At 34.9% G+C, this 23,344-nt stretch overlaps 3 protein-coding genes across 3 annotated transcripts; 1 reads left to right on the top strand and 2 right to left on the bottom strand.

Annotated features, from left to right (window-relative positions):
- Positions 1-4,947: 4,947 nt before the first annotated feature.
- On the top strand, positions 4,948-6,878 carry LOC116105754 (dof zinc finger protein DOF1.4). Its single transcript, XM_031392174.1, has 2 exons — positions 4,948-5,122; positions 5,316-6,878. The coding sequence occupies exons 1-2, from the start codon at positions 5,063-5,065 to the stop codon at positions 6,297-6,299; spliced, it is 1,044 nt and encodes a 347-aa protein (XP_031248034.1). The 5' UTR covers positions 4,948-5,062; the 3' UTR covers positions 6,300-6,878.
- A 9,936-nt stretch (positions 6,879-16,814) lies between these two features.
- On the bottom strand, positions 16,815-19,091 carry LOC116105762 (dof zinc finger protein DOF5.8-like). The gene has a single exon (XM_031392180.1). The coding sequence runs from the start codon at positions 18,095-18,097 to the stop codon at positions 17,186-17,188; it is 912 nt and encodes a 303-aa protein (XP_031248040.1). The 5' UTR covers positions 18,098-19,091; the 3' UTR covers positions 16,815-17,185.
- A 1,979-nt stretch (positions 19,092-21,070) lies between these two features.
- LOC116105765 (late embryogenesis abundant protein, group 3) lies at positions 21,071-22,235 on the bottom strand. Its single transcript, XM_031392183.1, has 2 exons — positions 22,041-22,235; positions 21,071-21,960 (listed from the first exon to the last, which is right to left on the bottom strand). The coding sequence occupies exons 1-2, from the start codon at positions 22,182-22,184 to the stop codon at positions 21,226-21,228; spliced, it is 879 nt and encodes a 292-aa protein (XP_031248043.1). The 5' UTR covers positions 22,185-22,235; the 3' UTR covers positions 21,071-21,225.
- Positions 22,236-23,344: the final 1,109 nt, after the last annotated feature.

Raw genomic sequence — 23,344 nt, forward strand, 5'->3', positions numbered from 1 at the left:
TTTAATATTTTATTATATAGAGTGTTTATCTAAATTAATAAACCTATGAGATATTTTATTAATTTTTAAATCTTACTTCGTAATAACAATCTAACTCAATTTTTTCAAAAATATTATTCAAAATAATAAACCAACACAGTCAGGACGTCTTTTTTTAATTTAGGAAGGTTTGTGATAGTTGTAACTATAAAATCTACGTACCTGGCAACCTACTTGTGTTGTTATTGTAGCGCGAGAAGAAGAGCGTCTAATTAATGATGCAAAGACTTATCATCAAGTGGACGAAACTAATTTTTGGGCCAGCCGATCAAGTATGAAGGGGAGTTAATTTTTACGGTCCGTCAAATTGATCAACAGGCTCAATCGCTGAACACATCTTTTCTGTATTTTAAAAAAGTCACTTTAAATTTTATTTAACACTAAAAATAACCTTAATTAATTAGGGTTTTTATTTACATATCTTTTCTCCAATTTCAATTTAATTATGGCTTTTATTTACACTATTTTCCCTCAATTTCTTAATTAATTTTTTTTATTTATATCCCTTTTTTCCAATTTCAAATTTGAATCTTATTTCGTATTCAGATTCATCCCGTTGTGTGATTATTTTCTCCATAATTTTAGTGATATATTTCCATCAAACAAAGAAATATTTGAAATAAAAAAAAAAATGTTTCATTGATTTAGAAGATTTTGAGTTAAGGTTTATAATTAAGAATTAACGAAAAATATAAAAATAGAATATGACTGTATTAAAAAAAAAATTCATTTTTAATATTTTTTAATGTTAAAATTGTCAAAAAAAAAAAAAAAAGATGGTGGCTAAAACGTAAAAGTCACTTCCCGTATGGACGGTGCTATAAAGACAGAACATTCGAGCAATTTTACCAATGACCCAACATCTCAAGCCTGCATTCACCAATGACCCAACCCAAAGTCTCCCATCTAGGCCTACCCAAATTCCACTTGTCACTTTAATTTCATGCGTGCCCTTTATATATATATAAGTTAAATTTTAGAAGCCCAAAATAATTTAATTGTGCTCGATTCTTGAACTAATTAAAACAAAAGCATAGAGATTAAGAGGTGTGTGGACCAGTAAATTTAAAGCATAGATTATAAGAATAATTGATTAAAGTCCACTGAAAATGATACTTTTAGCCTTTTAGGTGATCATGCAATTTAATCACCGTGGAGAAAAATGGACATACAAGATTAACATAACAATAAACTACTTTTTCTCACACAAATAATAACTTAATAACACTTTCCTACCTATAAAATTTTAAAATATAATTTTACAATCCAAATTTGTATTCCATTTCCAATTTTGGCATCTTTACGATCCCATATCACCACCATTTTCTTCCCTGATCATCACTCACTAAAACTCTTCAAACTCTATTTCCATCGACCTCGTCAATCACCAGCAATCGAACGATTAAGGTTTGCGCAGTAACCTCTTCTAAGTCAAATTCCGATCAATTCCAATGACCAAAATCTAACATTCCACCATCAAAAGATTCATCGTCCTTTGCTCTTCAAAATCCCAAACAGTCTGGACAAAATCTGCTCTTTTTTTATCGTCAAAATATAAATTTGGATAATAAAATAATATTTTAAAAATTTATAGGTCGGAAAGTGTCATTAAGCCATTATTTGGATAAAAAAAGTCTGTTCATTCTTAACATAATGATGAAGACATGATATTTTATAATTAATCAATACTAGTTGTATTAAACTAATCTAAATTATCAAATGTTGACAGCTTGTTAAGGTATGACGACCACCCACCCTTTTTATTACTAAGGCTCACTCCCATTACTTTATTATAATTTAATTAATTAATTACTAATTAGAGACAACTGGGGAGTCTCAACATCAATTTAGATCACAGATTGAACCCTACCGTAATTGGTGTGTGTGAAATATATTATAAATAAAAGAAGAATTGTCCCCCACAACATTCTGAAGACCCCACAGTACCGGCGGCACTTGAAACTTCCATATGCAACAGTCCAAAGCTAATTGAAACCATATCTAAAACTAAAACATTATATATTATAAGAGACTGTGATTAAGTGAGTGGATTCTGATCTAATTAAAGACTTTGTATGAACAGAAGCTCACTGGAATTTTCCATGCTTGTTCCTGCTACTTAGGGTCAAGTTCCCAGGTTTGACTCTTCTTCATCTCTTTACTGTCATTTCTATATGGCCCATTTTAATTATATATAAGCTTAATACTTATCATTTTGTGTGGTTTGTTTACAGAAAATATTTTAGTAATGGGCGAAAAATCTTATGGTGAAACCGTAGAACTCTTCCAATAATATAAAAGGTCAGGAGTCTGCATGGCAGAACCATGTAGTGTTTTGTTTCACTTGACCTAATAAATGAGTTTTAGCTTTTAAACAGTTATCATCATCGATCAATATATAATAAAAATAGTAAGTACAGGATGGTACATGATAGATACATCACCAAATGGGGTTCGATATTTTTGAATGTGAATTAACAATCCATTCCATCCATTCACATTCTTCTATCTCTTGAACTTTCTAAACATTGATCACCTCAAGTTTCAAAGAAGAGCACTTACTTAAACCAAAAAAACAAAAAAACCAACTTGCCCTTGTCTCTTCAAAGAGAAAGGAGAGAAACGCTATGATTTGCTAGGAGGAAGGTCATTTTCCAATGAAGAAAAGGGGGTGGTGGTGTGGGGAAAATAAGTGGCTGAGGCTCAACTGTTGAGAAAGCAATAGAAATTGGGAGAGAGATCTTTGTCTGGACATTGTTTAGGGTGCAATGTGATGAGAGTTTAGTGGGCACAGTTGGGTTGGGATTTGATGCTTCATGCTTTGATTGGTCCCAATTTTCTTTGTCAAGAAAAAAAAAAAAATTTAAGTCTTGAAACACAGGGTTCCCTTTATCGTGCGTGTTGGGTTTCTTTCATGTTTGCCAATTTGGAATCTCTTGTCAGTTGTGGTGGAATTGTGACTAGTGTTGGGTGGGTAGGACCCATTTCCATCTCCATTAGATTATCACCACTTTTTTTATATTTATAAGATATTTACACTTTCATCCTTCAGATTTAGGGTTTGTGTACTTTAGTCTTATCAAAATGATTAACATTAGTGTTATTGATATATTTTCTTAACTTCCTACAAGAGGGTTTTTATAATAAATATTCTATTAAAGTACATGTAAACTAACTCGAACATCTTGATCATAAAAAAAAAAAAAAATTCATTTAATTGGACTAAAATGTTTGTATTTATTGGAATAATGGGACAAGGTAAAGGATAAAAGTGTGAATATGCCCTCTCTTATTACTTAACCCTAGACGGCTATGAAAATGTATCTTATAAATCTAAATTTTCCACGTTATACATACTCTTGATATGATATTCTCTAATCCCACTACCACCTTCCCAATCTAATAAAGACAATATTATTCCCTTTCAAAATCCATTTGAGATTTTCTTAGTAGCAAACGACATCATTATGTTTTGTTTTTGATTGCCTTGGGGTGGGTTTCATTTCATATGTGTCACATCTTGCCCAACCCAACTCAGCCTTTCTTCTGTATAACCCTGATTATGTGACTGGATCATGAATCCTAACCCTAGTTTCCATCACATCACATAATAATGTAAACAATAAGTTAGTGATGTAATAATAACCATTGGATCTCTAGAATAATAATTGACTCATTTGACCACATTGGGAAGATCCAATGTATATAAAGCAAGTTGGGGGGAACAAGTAGAATCCTCTCCCTGCTGGGTATTACGAAATTGAACTGACAGGGCAATCTTTATTAATCTGGCTGTAACATGCTAATGTAGTACGTTAAAGGGAAAGATTAGAGACAGTAATATTTTAAATTAAATTAAAAACTGATTTAATAAGATTAACAAAAGGATGATCGATCAGAGACTGCGGAAGAATAATGATGGGATGTTAGGGAGAGGAGAAGATCCCTTGAAAGACTACAAAATCCGTTTGTTCCCCAAACTGTGTGATGCTTTTTTCTTCTTTTTCCGTAAGAGATGAGCTGCCCACCACATGGTTCCATGGCCATCAAAGAGAGAGAGGAATGAAATTTTAAGCACAATTAGCTAGAGAGACTGGAGAAGAATAAAGTGGAAATGGTCTGGTCTTGTTGTGTGTGTTGTGTTTTTTGAATGTGAGATGTAAACCAGACTTCCACATGGAGCCCTCTTGTCCTTTTTCCTCTTGGAATTTTCAAATTATCTCTGCACATATGTACACTTCATTAAAAGTAAAAACGTGTTCGGTACTATCTCACCTCACTTACTGACTACCCTTTGATGAATCGTTAATTTATAGTACTGTTACTGTACAACCAACTGTATAAACTGTATATACCACAAAATACGAAAAATGTGCACTTAACCTGTACTATATATACGCTTGATTATTAAGTTGTTATTGGTTATTCAAATGCAGGCATAATTAGATGAAGGAAATGAAACCCTATTAATTAATAATTTTGTTGAATTGGAAATGCACGATGTGACATCAAAGGCAGATTGGATTGGAGAAATTTAGAGCGTAGGATATTAATAATTAAGTAATTAAATGAAATAATTTGTGGGTAATTATAGAAATTAAAAAAAGAAAAAATGGAAGTGGGATTTGCATTGGGTATTGGGCTCTAGGGATTCCCTCTTCTCTATCTAAACAAAGGAATGTTACGTAGTGCTGCGGGGTGTGTAGTCTCATGTAATGTTCTTTCTTGAACCTCTCTAGATTACTTTACCTCTCTGTCTTCTTCTTGGATTTTGAATATGTCCTTTATATTCTTTTGATTTTTTTAAGTTGCATTAAACAATTACCTACTCAAATTCGATTTTAGACCAGACCCATCACGTGAAATTAGATAAATAATGCCATAATTTTCTTGTTATGCTAATCACTTTCCTTCTCTCTCTATCTCACTGTCATGATATTTCAACCCCATCAAGAAAGACTCACGTCGCCACCTGCTCTTTGTCTGTTTACTCTTTGTTTCAACGATTCCTTTGAGAGAAGAAATGTTGGGTAACTGTGAGAAGATGGTTGTCATCCCTTCAACTACTAACGAATGGCCACAGGTTCTTTTCTTTCTCTCTCTCACTACTCACTCAATTATTAGACAAAACATGACCCCATTTTTGTTTCTTTGCTTTTGGATGAGAATATCTTTTTTTGTGTTGTTATTTTACCCTAAAAACACCAACTTGACCTCTTTCTTTCTTTCTTTTTTTCTTCCCCCCACCCCCCTTTTTTTTTTCTCTTTGGTTGCAGAATCAGATAGATGAGAAAAGCTTGATGGCATCCACAAGTAGGCTTATGGAGAAACCAGGCCAAGACCAACCTCCACAACAACCTCTCAAGTGTCCTCGCTGTGATTCTTCAAACACCAAGTTCTGTTACTACAACAACTACAGCCTTTCACAGCCGAGACACTTTTGCAAAGCCTGCAAGCGTTACTGGACAAGAGGTGGAACTCTGAGAAATGTACCTGTAGGTGGTGGTTGCAGGAAAAACAAGCGTGTGAAGAGGCCTTCTTCCATTGATGGAGCTTCTTCAACTCCTAGTGCAGCAAACCCTAACCCTCCTACACAAACCCAGATTGATATTTCTTCAACCTCAAATCATATCCATTCTTTGTTTTACGGTTTACCCACAAACCCATCTGAAATGAACCTTCCATTTTCTAGGTTTAATTCAAGAGTTTCAAGTGTAGACACTGTTTCTGGCTATGATCTACAGCCTCAGTTGAATGCTCTTGGATTAGGGTTTTCCTCTGGACTCATGTCTAGTGATGCTTCTGATAGTACTAATAATTATCGAAATGGATTTAACCCAACTAAGCAAATCCAAGATGTAGTTACTTCAACTTCTCTTCTGTCAAGTAACTATTCCACTTTCGGTTCCTCACCTTCTGTCACCACCACTTCTCCGACTATGGCTTCTTTGCTTGCTTCTAGTCTTCACCAACAAAAGTACATCAACGGTGGAGTAAAAAGCTCTCAACCACACAACCATTTCAACTCCATAACATCCTTAGAAGACCTGCAAATGACTGCCAATGGTGGAGCCAGGATATCAATGAAAGAAGTGAAAGCGGAAGAGGGCCAAAACAGGATGGATTGGAATGTAGCATGCCAGAATCAGATGGAGCCAATCGGGTTATCAGATCCTTCTTTATACTGGAATGCAACTTCTGTCGGTGCTTGGCACGATCCATCAAATAATATCGGGTCCTCTGTCACCTCTCTGATCTAGCAAATCTAAACGTCATTTCCTTTCAATTTGCCTCCCTCTTTTACCTAGTCATATCTTGGTATTTTCAGTAGCTTAGGCTTGGCTCATTACTTCTGATTTCCGAAAAAAATCCAAAAAAAAAAAAAAAAAAAATCCCCAAAAACCAAAAAAAAAAAAAAAGGGTAAAAAGCATGGTAGTAGTGAAGCATAATATAAGATGGAAGGAGCTTGGATCGGAGAGATCATGTCAGCAGCAAAAAATCAGCCTATTAGTTTTATTATCAAGGTTGAGAATCAGTAATTGCGCTGAGAGGAACCTCGGATCCTCTTCATTTCATCTCACAAGGTGTCGTTGTCGCCATCATCATTATCTATCTACAGTGTTGAAGAGATAAAAGGCTTGCTCCTTGGTGCAACTTTTTAGTTCAGTAAGTCGATCGGTCTTACTTTGTATGTACATAAGTATGACATGGTTTTTTCTTTGTAATGTATTTGTTATTAGATTGGGATTGGGGGGTTTACTGGAGGTATATGTTGCAGTCCTCAATGAGGATCGCATTCGAAACTAATTAATTTTATATTCTACTTTTTTTTTCTTTTTCTTGGGGGTTTATGGGAAAGGGGTTGGGTATAATGGTATAGAAGAGAGGGGGATTAATTTGTTGTTGCAATTTGGGTGTTTAATTTTAGTGGTTTATCTTGGTGATAAGTTGTTGAGACTTTGTTTCTTGTTGATGTTATTCGTTAAGGATGCATGCTTTTTTATTAGAATGCTGATAGCTTCAAATCTCTTATACTTAGTAAAAATTCACCCTGAATTCCAAAAATTCTGGAAATAATAAGGAATTGGAGATGCAAGATCAGACTTAAATGGAGCCAAGAACAAAAAACTAGAAAGGCTTGGTAGTTTCCATTTGGATTTTAGTAATGGCAGTAAAGTTGTTCATTTCGTAGTACATACTCATATAGAGAAAGATACATATATATAGCATTACGTATGTTATAATTTCACCCCGGCAAGTTTTGAAATGAATACGGATTTTGGTCCATCACACTCTTGGATTTTAGTACTGCGGGCTACCAGTAGGGTGAAAGTTCATACGCGCGATACTGCATTTCTCTCTTGAAAGAATATATGGAGAATCTATTCATGAATCCATTAAGATTATAGTTTTGTTTCTTTATTGCACCTACCATAACAACTGCTTGCTGAATAAGTACTTCGGTTTGTTGATTGGTTTGAATTTGGTGCTGTAACTTATATATCAAGAAATCTAAACAAATGAACTGATTTATCTGATTATATTGGTGTCATTTCTGGCAATAATTTTGCAATTAATGATTCTGAAAACGGAGTTCATTATTGCATTGGTTATCTGGGAAAAGGTTCTATCTTGTTTATATATCTCTTTGCTGTGAGATCTGGTTAGGGTTTTTTGGGCATTATCATTCTAGAGTAAGTGTATCTTGCTGCCCCTTTCAGAGACTTCAATTAAACTATAATTTCGAAATAAGATAAGTCTTCAGATTAATTAATCCAGGCGTGAAGATCAACTGGATAGGGTTAATGGAGAACCAAGGCTACCAAAAACCTAGTTAAGATTTTCATATATTTTTATATTATAATCCTGTTCATCGTAATTGGCGAGAGGGCTTGAATTGCTCAGTTATCTCACCTTATTCGTGTTAGTTTTTCAATATTATAATTCTGTTCATCGTAGTTGGAGAGAGAGTTCAGGTTGAATTAAGCTTTTTGGATTAGCTTCTTGTTGCCCATAGACATTCCTTTAAGTTTCTTTAGTGAAAATTATCAACTGTGTTTTGTATTTGATTATATTGATTAATGATTATCCCACTAATTTGATTAGTTTGTTAATAGGAATGGGTTGGATTAAAGGTGGATCTCATATATATAGTCGCTGATGATGATCCAGTGTGTTAATGATAATTAGCAAATTAAGACCTTAATTAAAACAGGCCCAGCAGTCTCACTTTGCAATTAATAATCAAACGTAAACCTTTACAATATCCCTTTGATATATTATGCATGTCGAATAAATTATCATTTCAAAAGTTTAAAATAATAAGCAATGAACAAACAAGTCAATAACGCAAATTAATGATAGCTAGATATCTATGGTGGAGAGGCATTGATGGTGAAAATGGCTTTACAAAGGCTATCTAAGGTTGTGTTATCTGGAGGTGGAGTAAGTAAATCATATTAAGCGTGGCAAGGTGGTTGTGGAGGTGGTAGAGATTTATACAAACATTTATTCACCTCTTTTTTATTTTGGGTAAGAAAGTAGTATGCATTAAAAGAGAGAGAAATAATGTACAAAGAGGCCATAAAAACCCAATCATCCTACCTCAGGACAGGCTCTGGGATAGGAACAAAAGTGTAGGCCTAATAGACTGAAAACTTAATCTCCTTTTACTTGTTCATCTTAAGCATGCAAAAAATAGGAAACAAGAGAAGATGAGCAAGCAAAGGAACAAAAAGACAAAGACATTTTACCACACGACAGGCTCTGAGATAGGAACAAAAGTGTAGGCCTAATAGACTGAAAACTTAATTTCCTTTTACTTGTTTATCTTAAGCATGCGAAAAATAGGAAACAAGAGAAGATGAGCAAGCAAAGGAACAAAAAGACAAAGACATTTTACCACACGACATGCCCTGCGAAAGGATTAAAAAAATACCTAAACAAGACTAAGAATAACTATTCACCTCTATTCTCTATACATTATGCTTTATTTATAGTTAATATCTATTTATTTCCATATTTCTTCCTCTTATTATTCATATAATAAAAATATATTTCCCTTAATTAATGTTTACAGTTGTAATCCTCCCTCTTGTTTGAAAAGAAAATGATCTTAATAATGTATCGATCGAGATCATTGCACATAAATCTATAGCACAGGTCGGACAGTACATTAATAGAATAGTACTTGTATTATGTCTGCATTTTTTTCGTTTTCTGCAAGAAATTCTTCTTTTAGAAGCTGGAATTGAATAATCTTGTTGAAACAAAGTCGGGTTTCTGTTAGAATAGTAAAAAGAAGATGGGGCTTGGGGGAAGGAAACGTCCCAATGGACCCAATTAATTAAGATTTAATAAAAAAAAAAACCATTGGTGTTGTTATTTGTTGACCTCTTATGCCTCCATGCATGCCTATACAATAGTCTTCTATTTTGAGAGTGGTAGCGGGGGAATAGCCGGTGGGCGGGACCAATTTTCCTTCTTTTCATTGACTTTGGTTTACACTAATGGTTGGGAGATATACATCTACTATTAACCTAACAATTATTGTTCTTATTTTGAGATCAGAATTTGTAGTGCAATTGTAAAACTAATGTCAAAAAGTTGAAGGCAGAGTTTAATTTTTATATGTCATCACATCACATGATCGTCAATATCGCATTAATGATATAATAATGTTGTTGTAGCAGGGCAGCACTGGACCCAAGAAAGAAAAAAACTGAACCCCTCTTGCAAATGAAATGATGATGACTCCATTTTCAGGCCAAAAACGAGAACAACGATATAAACATTTGATACCCTTCATAAATTATTGAACAGAAAATATATTTGTTGCTTTAAACTCAGTCCATACTTGAGATCCAGTCCACTATACTGCAAAAAGTTTAGGCCAACCAAGCTTGATCAGTGGTCAGTCCACAGATCACCACACTTTGTGGGGGCCTGTGAAGGACAAAACTCAAATCTATTCATCAATATAAACGTATCATCTATTAATAATTATGAACAATGGTCCCCTCTCTTAACCTAATTGAAGTAGTCAGCCTATAAGATTTTAATAAGCTCATTGTCGCCATCTTTAGTCTTTACCTTTACTCGTGGCTTTATAGTTTTACCCTTAGCCACCACCAAATCTCACTAGTAAATTTAATAATAATAATGTTTTAGTCATAGTCTATCTTAAATTTTCTTGACTTTTGGGGGGCCGTGATCCAACATTATGATACAAATATAAAAGAGTAAACAACTTTTTATTACTCAAATAATGGTTTAATGGTACTTTTCTACTTACAAATTTATATTCAATTTCTGATTCTAATATTTATACGACCCCACACTATTATCATTCTCTTTCTCGATCATCACTCACAAAAACCTCTCAAACCCTACTTTCGTTTACTCTGCCAATCGCCGATAATCCAGCGATGAGGGTTTGCGCAGTCATTCCTCCAAAGTCAAATTCCAACCACCAAAATCCAATCTTCTATCACGAAAATACTCACCGGTCCCCTTTCTTTAGAAGTCCCAACAATTTAGACCAAGTTCTCTCTCTGTTCGTCGCCGAAATATAAATTTGGATAGTAAAATGATATTTTAAAAGTCTGTGAGTGAAAAAGTGTTGTAAAACCATTATTTGGGTAGGAAAAAAAATCGTTAACTCAATATAACAGGATTAATTTCACTGTATTACGTTAAAATTTGGCGTTGACAAGGTGGTTGAACATATCCAATGTGCGAAAGAATAATGCCGGGACTAATATAATCTTAATAAGAAGCTTCTTAAACCCACCAACTACTACATTATACAATTGACTCATTACCCAAATGGAAGAGGACAGGTAGGGCAATACGAGTAACATAAATGGGCAGAAACTGAGAGCAGTTGAGTTGTGGTGAGAGATGAGAATTATTAAATAATAATTAGATAGAATTACTCTTCACGCAAGAATAATATTGAGAGAGTCTTTGGGGCCATTTCATGCGTCAAACCTTCTCTTCCAAGCAAAACCCCACCGCCATTCTTTCTTTAATTCAATCTCCATTAAGTCAACATTGTCTTGACATAGGAAAACTTAAAGCAATTACACTCGTCATTCTCGCCTTCTTCAATGCGCAATCTACATGTAAATTACTTAATATTTTTTCGTCGGTAGTTTTATCGTATTTAAGAAGCTTGAGCTGGATATATATTCTTGCTCGACTTGACTTGAAACCCAATTAGCTTTTAACCAATTGACAAGATGGAGAGGCCTGCAAATGGCAATGCCAGTCAAAATGAACAGAACTAACTACTGTCCTTTGAAAGAGGCATGGCATATAGATTTTGTGTGATGAGATTTGAGTTACTTTGACAATAAGCCACATGATAAAGCTAGTGTGGGCACCTGCTCATGCCTATATTTTGTAACACAAAACAAGATGCAAGAAAGTATACATCCAATCGCCAAGGTATTCTATTTCTTAATAACCATGAGACAGCAGTGATCAATTTCAATATTCATAATTAGTCAATGTCTTAACTAAAACTCTACTTCTCCTAGATAGGCCATTGGGACCATAAAGGCTCCATTAATTCTTGACCTATTAATTTATCGTATTAGCTAGTAAGTACTCGATTTACTTTTAAGAAGGGTAGCCTCTTGACCATTTTATTCCTCTCATTTAATTATTATGTATAAATGTCCTTATTACTGACTATCAAGACCCTATATATACATGTATAAGTACTATTAGATATATAAAATCATATGATACAAAATATATAAAAGAACCAATTCAATAAACGACATGCTATATATATAATTGCATACAAATTTTATGTTTTATTAAATTTGATCAAGTAAAATATGCATTATTTGATTCAATTGTCTTGGAACCGCTCATATAAATCTCCTTCATGTAACAGGTGGTTTCCAAAAAGCGACAAGAATATATTTTTTGTTGGTTGGAGGGGATTAGCTTTGTTCTAAAAATTATTAGGATTATAATTTTATAGCCAGATTAAATGGTGGCGCGGGCCATGGCTTTGAAATTAGTCAAGACTGCTATAGAGTAATTAATCTACCTTGTGCCAGGCCCAGGGGTGAATCTTTTCAAACTTGTCACCTTCACAATCTCTACCAAACTTGTCGCTACCTATCTCAGTGGATTCATCAATAGTTTCTCCATAAAATTTCTCTGGATAAAAGCAATCTCAAGCCTATGGTATTGATGAAGATTGAAGTGGCAAACACGTGGATACGAAGACGTTTTGAAAATCATATATATATATATTCTGTTTAACTATGAAGATTGCGAAAGCTCTGATGATCAAAAGCTGATGGGTAGGCATTAGCCAATCCATAAACCCAACACTTGTGCAATCTTCATAGTTAAACAGAATGAATATATACGAAACCAAGTGACCAAATGATGGAGGAATGGGGCCTTCGTTCCAATTTCTCATAAGATGTTGATATAAAGTAGGGCCAGGAAGGCGCACTTGTGCATGCTATGATATTTTCGAAAGAAGAGAAAGAAAAGAAAAGAGAAAGAGCCCCCACACTTCAACATCATGTAAATGTAGATGTGGTGTTAAAGTTAGACAATGGATTGTTCTTCCATGCAATTGTCATCAACCTCAACCTCTCTTTAATATCATCGCAACATTACAAAGAAGAAAGGTGTAAAGGACGAAAATTCGTTGGGTTCCCACTCCCATGATACTTTTGTTTTAGATCAACCTGAAACCTCACCAGCCCACTTTCTTACAAAATTAATCTTCCTTTGACTAGGGCAATTCAAATAATTTCATCTTTTTTATTTTATTTTATTTTATTATATAAGTGAAAAAGAAAATTAATATAGCATGGTTTTGCATGAGGTCATCAGATTAGTATAAACAGAAGCTAATCACTTTTAAGTTAAATGACCTGGATAATTGATATTTAACAAAATGTTTTATTTAATGGTTTTGTTAGAAACGGATAGCCTGATGGTAAATGAGCAAAATGATCCACCTAAGTTCGAGTCTCCTTAGGTACTGATAAGGGTGATCACTAAAAAGAATTTATCCGGTCGTTCATTTCAGAGTCTCAGGGTTTATTCGTCATTCATTTCAAGGTCTCGAGGGATTGATTGAGGTGTACGTAAGCTAGTCCAAACACCATGATCAACAAAAAAATAAAAAATAAAAGATTTTGTTAGAATGGCTATATGGTATCATAATTTTTGTAAATGTTTATTCAATTGTTCATTTTAAGACCTCGAGAGATTAGTTGAGGTATATACAAACTGGTCTAAAGATTCCGATCAAACAAAATATATATATATTGTTAGAAGGGCTATATGGTATCATACTTTTTGTAAAGGTTGGCCCTGAAAGAAAAAACTAAAAATAGTAAAAGTAAAGAGTAAAAGCAATGGTTTACTCAGATAGGATACTAATTAAGACAGATAATTTGTCCATATTTGAAGCAATACGAATGTTTAATTACATTTGTATGATCATCAATACCATCTAGATTATATTTACATAGAGAATAATGTTTTTTAATTGTCATTTAATCACTAATTACTACAAAAGTTGGGAGCGATGTGGCTCGCCTTAATTGGTCCGATCATGGTAATTCAGTCATCAATGAGTACAAATTTTGATTGAAATCGTTTAATTTGTTTTAAACCCGGAAAAGCATGATCAAAATGCATTTTCGGTTTTGGGTTGAAAGAACGATTCCCATTCACTTGTCTCCTTGTGGACGGATGGTAAATTCTTTTGCCACTAAACTTAGCTATACCCAGGAATAGAGTCGGCGATGGTTGTGCTGGCCCATAGCATGACACGAAAATATGCAGGTTGAGGGATGGGCGCGGGCCGAGTCGGGGCCGAGGACCCCATCCTCGTTACCCATTTCCATGACCGTCCTCGACCCGTCCCCGTGGGCAAGAATTTTTCTCATGACTGTCCCCGTCCCAGCCCGACCTAATGAATGGGGCTTCGCGGGGAATTTCCCTTTACGGAGATTTATCCCCCAAACGAGGATTTTTACCCCGTGTAGATAAAAACTTTTCGCATGTTCTCACAAAAATGATATTAAATTATTTTAATTATGAGAAACTAGCACGTTAGTAGGTACTATATTTGACTGCTTAATTTTAGTAGTTAATTTATTAAAAATGCTAAATTTAAGGTAAGAAAATATAAAACCAACAATTTCTTGTAAAATTTAAATCAAGATTTAAAAAGCAATACATAACTACCACCATAAACTAATTTAATTATTACTAAGTTAGTGACACTTTTTCTATATAGTATTAAATAGAGGAATTTAGATTTCACATTCTGATGCTTTATGTTGGTGAAGCATTGTAATGTTCCAATGAAATAGTCTCATCTACTAAAATTCTTAAAATAAATTCCTGAAAGAAAATTTCGCTGAGAATTGATATCAATATGGTAAATAACAACAATTTCTTTGCAAAAATTGAAACATGCTCATAGATTTCAAAGCAATAAAATATAAACATCTTTCAGGTTGTAACATAAACCTCATAATATACTCAAATTATCCATTGCAACATAAACTTCATAATATATTGGTTTGGTAAATTATAATAATCTAATCAAAAAAAATTTTGGGCCATGTATTATTATTTTGTGAAATTCACAAAGTAATAATACATATATTTAATTATTAGACTCCTTCGATTAAATTATTTTTTTATAAATTTAATACAAACATTAGAAAGTATTATAAAAGTAAATATCATAAATTTAAATACATTACTTAAAACCATGATTTAAACTCTAATTTTATATACAATCTTGCAAAGGGAACAAAAAAAAAAAAAAAAATGAAATTCTTAAGAAAGAGCGGCGGGGTGAGCGAGGCTTCATTGGGATGGAGCAGGCCAGGCCGGGGATTGCACTATCCCCTCTCCTGAGCCGTCCCCAGGTGCGGGGATTTTTCTGAGGACCATCCCCGGCCCTATCCCCGAATTTTTCGGGGATTCCCTGCCTCATTCGGGCTAGGTTGGTCCGGATCCTCGCGGGGCCAGGGTAAACGCCCATCTCTATGCAAGCTGTGCTGTAGGCCTTAAAAAAGGCACATGGGCCAACATGGCACGATACGAAAAAAATTAAAAATTATAAATATAAAAATTATAAAAAAATTAAATTATAAGAATTTAGAAATCAATGAAAATTAAGATATATAATAATTCTTAATCCTAATTTCTAAGTTTGTATTTGTAATTTATAATTATAACTTATAAGTAATAAAAAATGTTAAAATTCAATTAATATTTAAATGTTTCGTTATTTTATTATATTTTTTTAATTAATATAAATAAAAAATGTCTCTAAATATAACATATAAATATTTCTATAATAATTATTAATAATAATTAAAATTATCATAATTTATAAATATTAAAATTAAATATTTTTACAAAGCATGTGAGTTGGCCTATGGCACGACCCAAAGCACGGCACCATATATAGTGGGTTGTGCCGTGGGCCTTCAAATTTGGTGGGCCAACACAACACAACAAGACACGAATTTTTACCGGCCTTAGCACGACATGATGAACCTTGAATTTTTAGGCACGGTATGATCCACCGCTATCTTTATCCAAGAGGTATTGTGTTCGAGTCACAAAAAAAATATATATCACATTTATATAATTATATTAGTCAATTAAACTTGTAAGGAGTTAAGTGATCATGAAATTTGATATCACATTTATGTAATTACTTTAGTGTATTGAACTTGTAAGGAGTCAAGGCTTAATCCTCTAATATTAATATTAATACCTCAAATAATTAAAAAAAACGATTCCCATTTCCCAATGCGAGAAAATGCCTTGGGTACTCGTCTCTTTTCCTACTTTTGTAAATAAATATATTTATGTTTTCAGAGAATTATACAAAATTGAATCCCACATTGTTGTTTTCAATTTATTTTTAAAATTACCAAACCTTCCAAGTAATTAAATAATAGGTACCAAGATTAACCATTTCCATTTGGTTAACTTATAATGACAAAGATTAAGTTGAATAAATATTGAGTAGAAAGTAGAACGGAAATGGGTATCTGAGACAGGGTTTCCAAGTTGAATTAATAAAAGAATTTATTTAGTGTGGTGTACGGCAAAGAAGTGATGGGGATTGGGGTATCCCAAGAACCACCCTCTCACTCCTCTCTTTTTATGCCCTGGACAGAGATCTCACCTTGCCAGGCCTAAGATTTCCTTGGAATCCACAATACCCACCTCCACGCCCCTTCCAATTTGTTCATGATCTTCATTTATTTATTATTATAAGTTAATAATTAAAGAAACATTCTTATTAAACTACATGAATCAGAGGGATGGTCAAATTATTACATTGTTTGTTCGAGAACTCTAAGTTGTAATAGTTCCGAGTGCTTTGGGTATGCTTGCTTCCTACTCAAACTCAAATCAAAACCATGCAGCTCACTGTAAGCCATTGGATCCTTTACGTCAACCTCAAAACACCAGAAAAGAAATTGAAATATATGGATGAATGCATGGGCATGATGAATGAAAGAGTAAATTTTAGATGAAAGCTTTTTGGTGTGTGGAAAGGTAAAGTGATGAACATTAAAGATGAGTAAATGTCAGTCGCCCACATGCAAATGCAACAAAGGGGAACCATCTTGTCTAACAACTTTCACAAACACATCAGCTCCCACTATCCCATGCATTCTATTTTTACCTATTCTTCTTCTCCTCTTTTAAGACTTAGCTTTCAACTCTCACAAACAAAACAAAACAAAACCCTAATTTCTTTTTAATCGAAAATTAATATTCATGTACAATAAAAAGCAGAAATAAATTTAAGCTCACCAAACATACACCTTATTAACTTTAATCAGAAGTTCAAAAACAACAAACCTAATCTTCCTAATTTTCAACCCAGAAAATCTCTATAATAAACAAAGGCCATTTCTCCTATTTTTCTTCTTCCATATATATGAATACAAACACATCTCAAAGTAAGGTTTATAACCCAAATGTGAAATCTTTATAGAGATTTTGTGGTTTTTTTTTTTCTCTGTATAAAAATGCAAAAAATTCCTCAAGAGAACTTATGCTCCTGTCCATTCTTTGGAGATTTGAGAGAGCTGCAAGATAGTTTAATCAGGAAGGAGGGCCATAACCTGGATGATCCCACGGATTCGGGTTCAAAGAACCAGAAACAGAGCCAGTATTGTTACTGTTGGCGTTAGTGTGGGCACTGCTGCTGGTGCTGATGCTCCACAAAGCCGTATCAGATACATTAGGGTTAGTATTGTTGATGAAGCTTTGATGCCAATCATGTTGAGAAGAACTTGCAGGTCTTGCAGAGTGAATCAAGCTCCCTTCAGGTGGATGATAAATGGGATTTACACTCTTCTCTCTATTACCAATCTGGTAAAATTGTGTTTGCTGGACAAAAGGGACGCTATATCCCTGCAAAAGACCCAAATTTGAAGACCCTCCCATATGATCACCACCACCACCACCAACACCAGCACTAAGAGCTGGACTCAGATTCTGATTAAAAGATTGTGGTTGATTCAAAGGTTGAATTGCTGCTAAAGAAGACAAGAAACCACCACTCGGAAAGTAAGGTCCCATGGAAGAAATTGAAGGCGGCGTAGCCAAATTATTACCAGATTCTTTAGCACTTCTGGCAACAACCGAGCCGGAAGAGAGAATATTTTGAGAAGGCGGAGATGGGTGTGGGTGAGAAGATCTTGAATTTTCACCGGAAGAGGAGGTTTTTGTACGTTTTCCTTTCCTGCAACCTCCTCCCACAGGAACGTTCCTTAGGGTTCCACCTTGAGTCCAGTACCTTCTACAAGTCTTGCAGAAATAACGAGGCTGAGAGAGACTGTAATTATTGTAATAACAAAACTTTGTATTTAGAGACTCACAACGAGGACACTTTTGGGGCTGCTGCTGCAGTTGTTGTTGTGAAGTCTCTCCTTGCATCACCTTCAATCTCCGATCTTGCTGATTTTGTGCCGGCTTCTTTTCTTCACTCCCTCCTCTATCTTGCTGCTGCATCTTTTGGAAAATCAAGAGTGAATTTTTCTCTATCTGTGGGTTTGCTGCATGCAGGTTTTGGTTTAGAAATGAAAGTGGAGAAGGGGCGTTTCAGATATAGAGGTATAGGTGAACTCAACGTGTCTTGAGAATCTGCACAAACTGCAAATCAACGGCGATAGTTTGCATGCGATCTCTAATACCCACTTACCTACCCACAACAAAACCAAAACCAAGGCCTCTCAATTATGGAAACTTTCAACTAAACACCAAAATAACAATCTATACTTCAAAATCTCTCTAGATTCTCAGAAAAACACATACACAGATGCAATATAAGATAATATCAACAGTGAGAGGGTATTGACTAAAGAGGGAGTGCTGTACGGGTGTCGGGCGTGGGCAAAGTCGGCAGAGGAGAGGTCTCAATCTGATACGCAGAAATATTAGAGAGTTAAAGGGGAAATGGATTTTGGTTCAGTGAAAGTACAGTTAATTATAAACAAATGGTTCAGTTCAGGTTCAGTCCCATCTCACACCAACCCAGAGGAAACATGAAGCAAGAATTAAAGAACCCCAGTTCAGTTTCTTAATCAGAACACCAAATACATCATGAAAGAGCCAACTCGAGAAAGATTTTACTAAATCTCACTCTTTTTTTCTACCCATGAAGCCGCAACATAAATAAAATAAATATATATGTATATTATCGCTAAGATTAATAAGTGGGGGGACAAAAAAAAAAAATTAAGATGGAAAGATCCAAAAGAGATTAGAGACGGTGTAAGAAGTATAATAGAGGGTTGGACCAGTAGCAGAGAGGCGGCTGCTCCGGCCAAACAGGGGTGGCGTGGCGGTAGTCAATGGGGTGGTGGGCTGTGTCAGAATTCAGCTTCTTTCTCCTTTTTTATTTGTTTTTCTCTCTCATTCCACTTACTACAATTTCACTCTTGAGTCTTCTATTCTCTTTCTTTTTGTTTCTTCTTTTTTATTCTTTCTTAATTTATTTTTAACTCTTTTCTCTTCTGTTGAACTCTACGTCAGCTTCTTTGGGAACTCTTCTTTAATATTCACACCCATCCATATTACATAAAAGATCCATATTACATAAAAGACCATCCTTCCCTCCCCAACCCCCCCACCCCCCCAAAAAAAATCTAAAATATTTGGTGATATCAAAATAAATTAATCTCTTTCAACTACAAAGTCTTATCATATATCCAAACTTAATCTCACATTATTATAGCATATTACATGAACGTTGTTTCAGAATAAATTTGTGATTTTTTTGGTTGATCATCGGAGATGTTCAGACCAGATTTTGTACACTTTAACTAATTTTTTGAGATCCTGAAATTATCGATATAGTAAGAACTCTAATGACTATACCGATTAGCACTCAGAAACAAAACTTGAACTCAGAACCTCTTGAATAATATACTTAAGAATTCCTATCCAACCGTTCGAGTCACCTACATATACTTTTATCACACTAATTTGTTTCACTTAAAGTTGAGATTATGTATTTATTATTGTACCTACATGAAGTTTACTTCAATGACAGGCAGATTCATTCATTTTCCTTTTATGAAATAATTTAAGATGAAACGTATTCATTTTAAAAATATAAAATACTATTTTATAAAATTATCAAAAACTGTGTGATAGAGATATTTAATTCTTTCTTAAAAAACCGATTGCTATTCATTTCAAGCGATGGAACAGGGGGAAAAGGAAAAAAATTTAATAACTAAAGGATAATTTGGCGGGATGAAAGATGAGGGGGGTGTTGAACTACATAGAGAAGTGAAGTAGAATGTTCAGTTAAAATAAGAGAAAGTAGGGGGAGTGGCACGTGCCCAGAAGCCACGTAAGTGAAGAGAAAGAAGGCGCGTAGAAATTGGTGGGGTGGGGAGAGGTGACGACCATGTCCGTTAGGGGTTACAACTGCTCCTACAGCCACCACTTTGTGGACAAACGCTACCGGTTCTCTAACTCTTCCTTACTATTTGCTACAGTGTATTTCTGCTCCATTATTCTTCATAAGTCCCTTTATTTTTATTATTACGTGGTCCATTTGATCATCATCATGATTATCCTCGTGCGGACTGTGGACCATCCCCTACTTACAACAGCCATTCCCTCATATAATACTTTTTTGATTGCCGTATCTGGGCTTCTGTTTAACGAAGTGGGCTTCACTTGGTCCATTTTAATTTGAATAAGAGCACTACAATCCATCAATCATATAATTGACAATCAACCATCCGTTTTATAATTACTGCATAAACTATAGAGAAAACAACTTTGCCCACCCAAGGTTTGCCTTAGTGACACTTTCCCACCCAAAAAATTTCAAAATACCACTTTTCCACCCAGAGTTTATATTCCGTTAATATCCAAAGCTCATTCCAAAAATTTCAAAATACTACTTTCCCACCTAGAGTTTATATTTCGTTACTATCCAAAACTCATTCTGACAACAAGAAATTCGTCAATCACCACCATTTGATCTCTTCTCTACAAAACCTCTCTCACTTTAACACCTAATTTCTCGTTAATTACAGACCACCACCATTTGATCTCTTCTCTATAAAATCTCTCTCACTTTGATACCTAATTTCTCGTCAATTACAAACCACTACAAAGTTAAAGTTTTCTATTCTTAAAGTTTCCTAAAGTTAAAGTTTTATATTCTTAGTTGATTTTCGACTGATTTCGATTGCAAATATTCATTCGGTCACTACCATTCCTATTCTTAGTTGATTTTTTACTGATTTCGATTGAGAATATTCATTCGGTCACCACCATTCGATCCATCGATCTCCACTCTACAAAATTACCTTGGCTCCTGATAACTCGCCGAATGTCAAATTGAGAAAGTGGTATATATTTTGAAACTTTTTGGATAGAAAAATGTCATTAAGGCAAACCTTGGGTGGGAAAAAGTCGTTTACTCTAAACTATAGGATAAAATTTAGTAGAAACAAAGCAAGTAGTATACTTATTATTTAAGTTGAAAATTAAAAAGCACAAAATCAGAACAAAAGGGGGCCCTATTACATCACAAAATAGTATCATGAAAACCTAACCCGCCATAAACTTATTTGCAGTTAATTAACAGAACACAACATTAATTACTATATCAATTAATATTTCTTCTTATTCTCATCATATCCTCCTGCTCGCCTCTTCAAATCAGCAACAACATCTTCATCTATTTTCTTCTCTCTATAAATATTATCATCATCTTTTCCCACTACGGCCTCTTTAATCTTCTGTGTAGTATCTTTGGCCGCGCCCCATGCACCTTGCACCGTTTGTTTTGTTTTTTCTCCTATATTCTGCATGGTCTCCGCCGCCTTGGTTGTCCCTTCCTTGGCCTTATCCGCCACCGTCTCTGCAGCCTCTTCGGTCTTCTCCTTCACCCCATGCGTGTAGTCTTTTGCTTTCTCTTTTGTGTAATGTGCAGTCTCCGCCGCTCTTTCCGTCCCTTCTTTGGCTTTCTCTTTTGTCTCATATGCATACTCCTTTGCCTTCTCTTTCGCGCTCTGTGCATTGTCAGCTGCTTTATAAGGTCCTTCTTTCGCCTTTTCTTTAGTTTCTTCAGCATACTCTTTTGCCTTCTCTTTCGTGCTCTCTGCAGTCTCCGCGGCTTTGTAAGTTCCTTCTTTGGCCTTCTCTTTAGCTTCTTGCCCGTACTCTTTTGCTTTCTCCTTCATTTCCTGTGCACGTTGTTTGGTTCTTTCCTTCGCTTCTATAAGAGGTTCCTTTGTTTCATCAGTCACGTCTGGTATATCTTCATCAGTTTCATTCATCGTTTGCCTCGACTCGTAGGCCATATCAGCCCTCGAGTCTTTGGCCCTTTCCACTGAATCTCGGCCCTGAAATTCAAAAATCAATCAACAAAATTAATCACCAAACATTATGAAAGGAGGTTGTGAACTGGCTCTAAGAATTTCACCTTATGATTGTAGTTATAATTTGAGGACGGAGAGGCGAAGCAGACCCTGGAGACTTTGCGAGAAGATAGAGAAAGAGAAGAGGTTTTGGGGAAAGTTTTAGAGAGGTTGAAGATGGTGGTCTTGGTTATGGACATGGAAGCCATGGTTAGTCAGTCTGAATTACGAATGTTGAGAATTTTGCGTGTGTTTTTCCTGCTTTCTGAATTCTGATAATCGCAGTGTGGCATGGCATGCTAATAAGGTGTAAAGGATGAAGAAGGTGGCAACCTATTAGATAGACGCGTGGAGAATTTTGCCACGTGGAGCACACGTTGTCTGCCTCGTTTTTGGGTACTTTAGGTAGTCAACACATGTTCATATATCCATTTTGATAATTCACTTAATTTGGTCAAATAAAAATGGATAAGCTTTTAGGGATTTTAACTATATATTAGAACCGAAAGAATTATATATTGATNGCGAAGCAGACCCTGGAGACTTTGCGAGAAGATAGAGAAAGAGAAGAGGTTTTGGGGAAAGCTTTAGAGAGGTTGAAGATGGTGGTCTTGGTTATGGACATGGAAGCCATGGTTAGTCAGTCTGAATTACGAATGTTGAGAATTTTGTGTGTGTTTTTCCTGCTTTCTGAATTCTGATAATCGCAGTGTGGCATGGCATGCTAATAAGGTGTAAAGGATGAAGAAGGTGGCAACCTATTAGATAGACGCGTGGAGAATTTTTCCACGTGGAGCACACGTTGTCTGCCTCGTTTTTGGGTACTTTAGGTAGTCAACACATGTTCATATATCCATTTTGATAATTCACTTAATTTGGTCAAATAAAAATGGATAAGCTTTTAGTGATTTTAACTATATATTAGAACCGAAAGAATTATATATTGATATTAAGGATAGGAGTAAACGACTTTTTCCCACCCTAGGTTTGCCTTAATGACACTTTCCCATAAAAAAGTTTCAAAATATCACTTTCTACCCAAAATTTATATTCCGTTTATATCCAAAATATACTTCACTTTCTCAATCGGCGTTCGTCGAGTTACCAAAAGCCAAGGTAAGATGAGTTTTGTAGAGTGGAAGCTGGTGGATCAAATGGTGGTGACAGATTGAATATTTGCCGCTAGAATCAACTAAGAACGAGAAACTCTAGCTTTACGGTGGCTCACAATCAGTGAGAAATCAAGTGGTGAAGTAAGAAAAGTTTTGTAGAGAGGAGATCGGAGACTCAAATGGTAGCAATGGAGAGAATTTTTGCCATTGGAATTAGCCAAAATCGGCTTTGGGTAGTAACAGAATATAACTTTTGT

Source organism: Pistacia vera, unplaced genomic scaffold (assembly GCF_008641045.1).
Source record: "Pistacia vera cultivar Batoury unplaced genomic scaffold, PisVer_v2 Contig503, whole genome shotgun sequence".
NCBI classification, from domain to species: Eukaryota; Viridiplantae; Streptophyta; class Magnoliopsida; order Sapindales; family Anacardiaceae; genus Pistacia; species Pistacia vera.

Excerpts from the sequence above, each read along its gene's own strand:
- LOC116105754 (XM_031392174.1), top strand. The coding sequence starts at position 5,063 with ATGTTGGGTAACTGTGAGAAGATGGTTGTCATCCCTTCAACTACTAAC. Across the intron at positions 5,123-5,315 it reads CTACTAACGAATGGCCACAG|AATCAGATAGATGAGAAAAG; the intron begins GTTCTTTTCTTT and ends CTTTGGTTGCAG.
- LOC116105762 (XM_031392180.1), bottom strand. The coding sequence starts at position 18,097 with ATGCAGCAGCAAGATAGAGGAGGGAGTGAAGAAAAGAAGCCGGCACAA.
- LOC116105765 (XM_031392183.1), bottom strand. The coding sequence starts at position 22,184 with ATGGCTTCCATGTCCATAACCAAGACCACCATCTTCAACCTCTCTAAA. Across the intron at positions 21,961-22,040 it reads ATTATAACTACAATCATAAG|GGCCGAGATTCAGTGGAAAG; the intron begins GTGAAATTCTTA and ends TTTGAATTTCAG.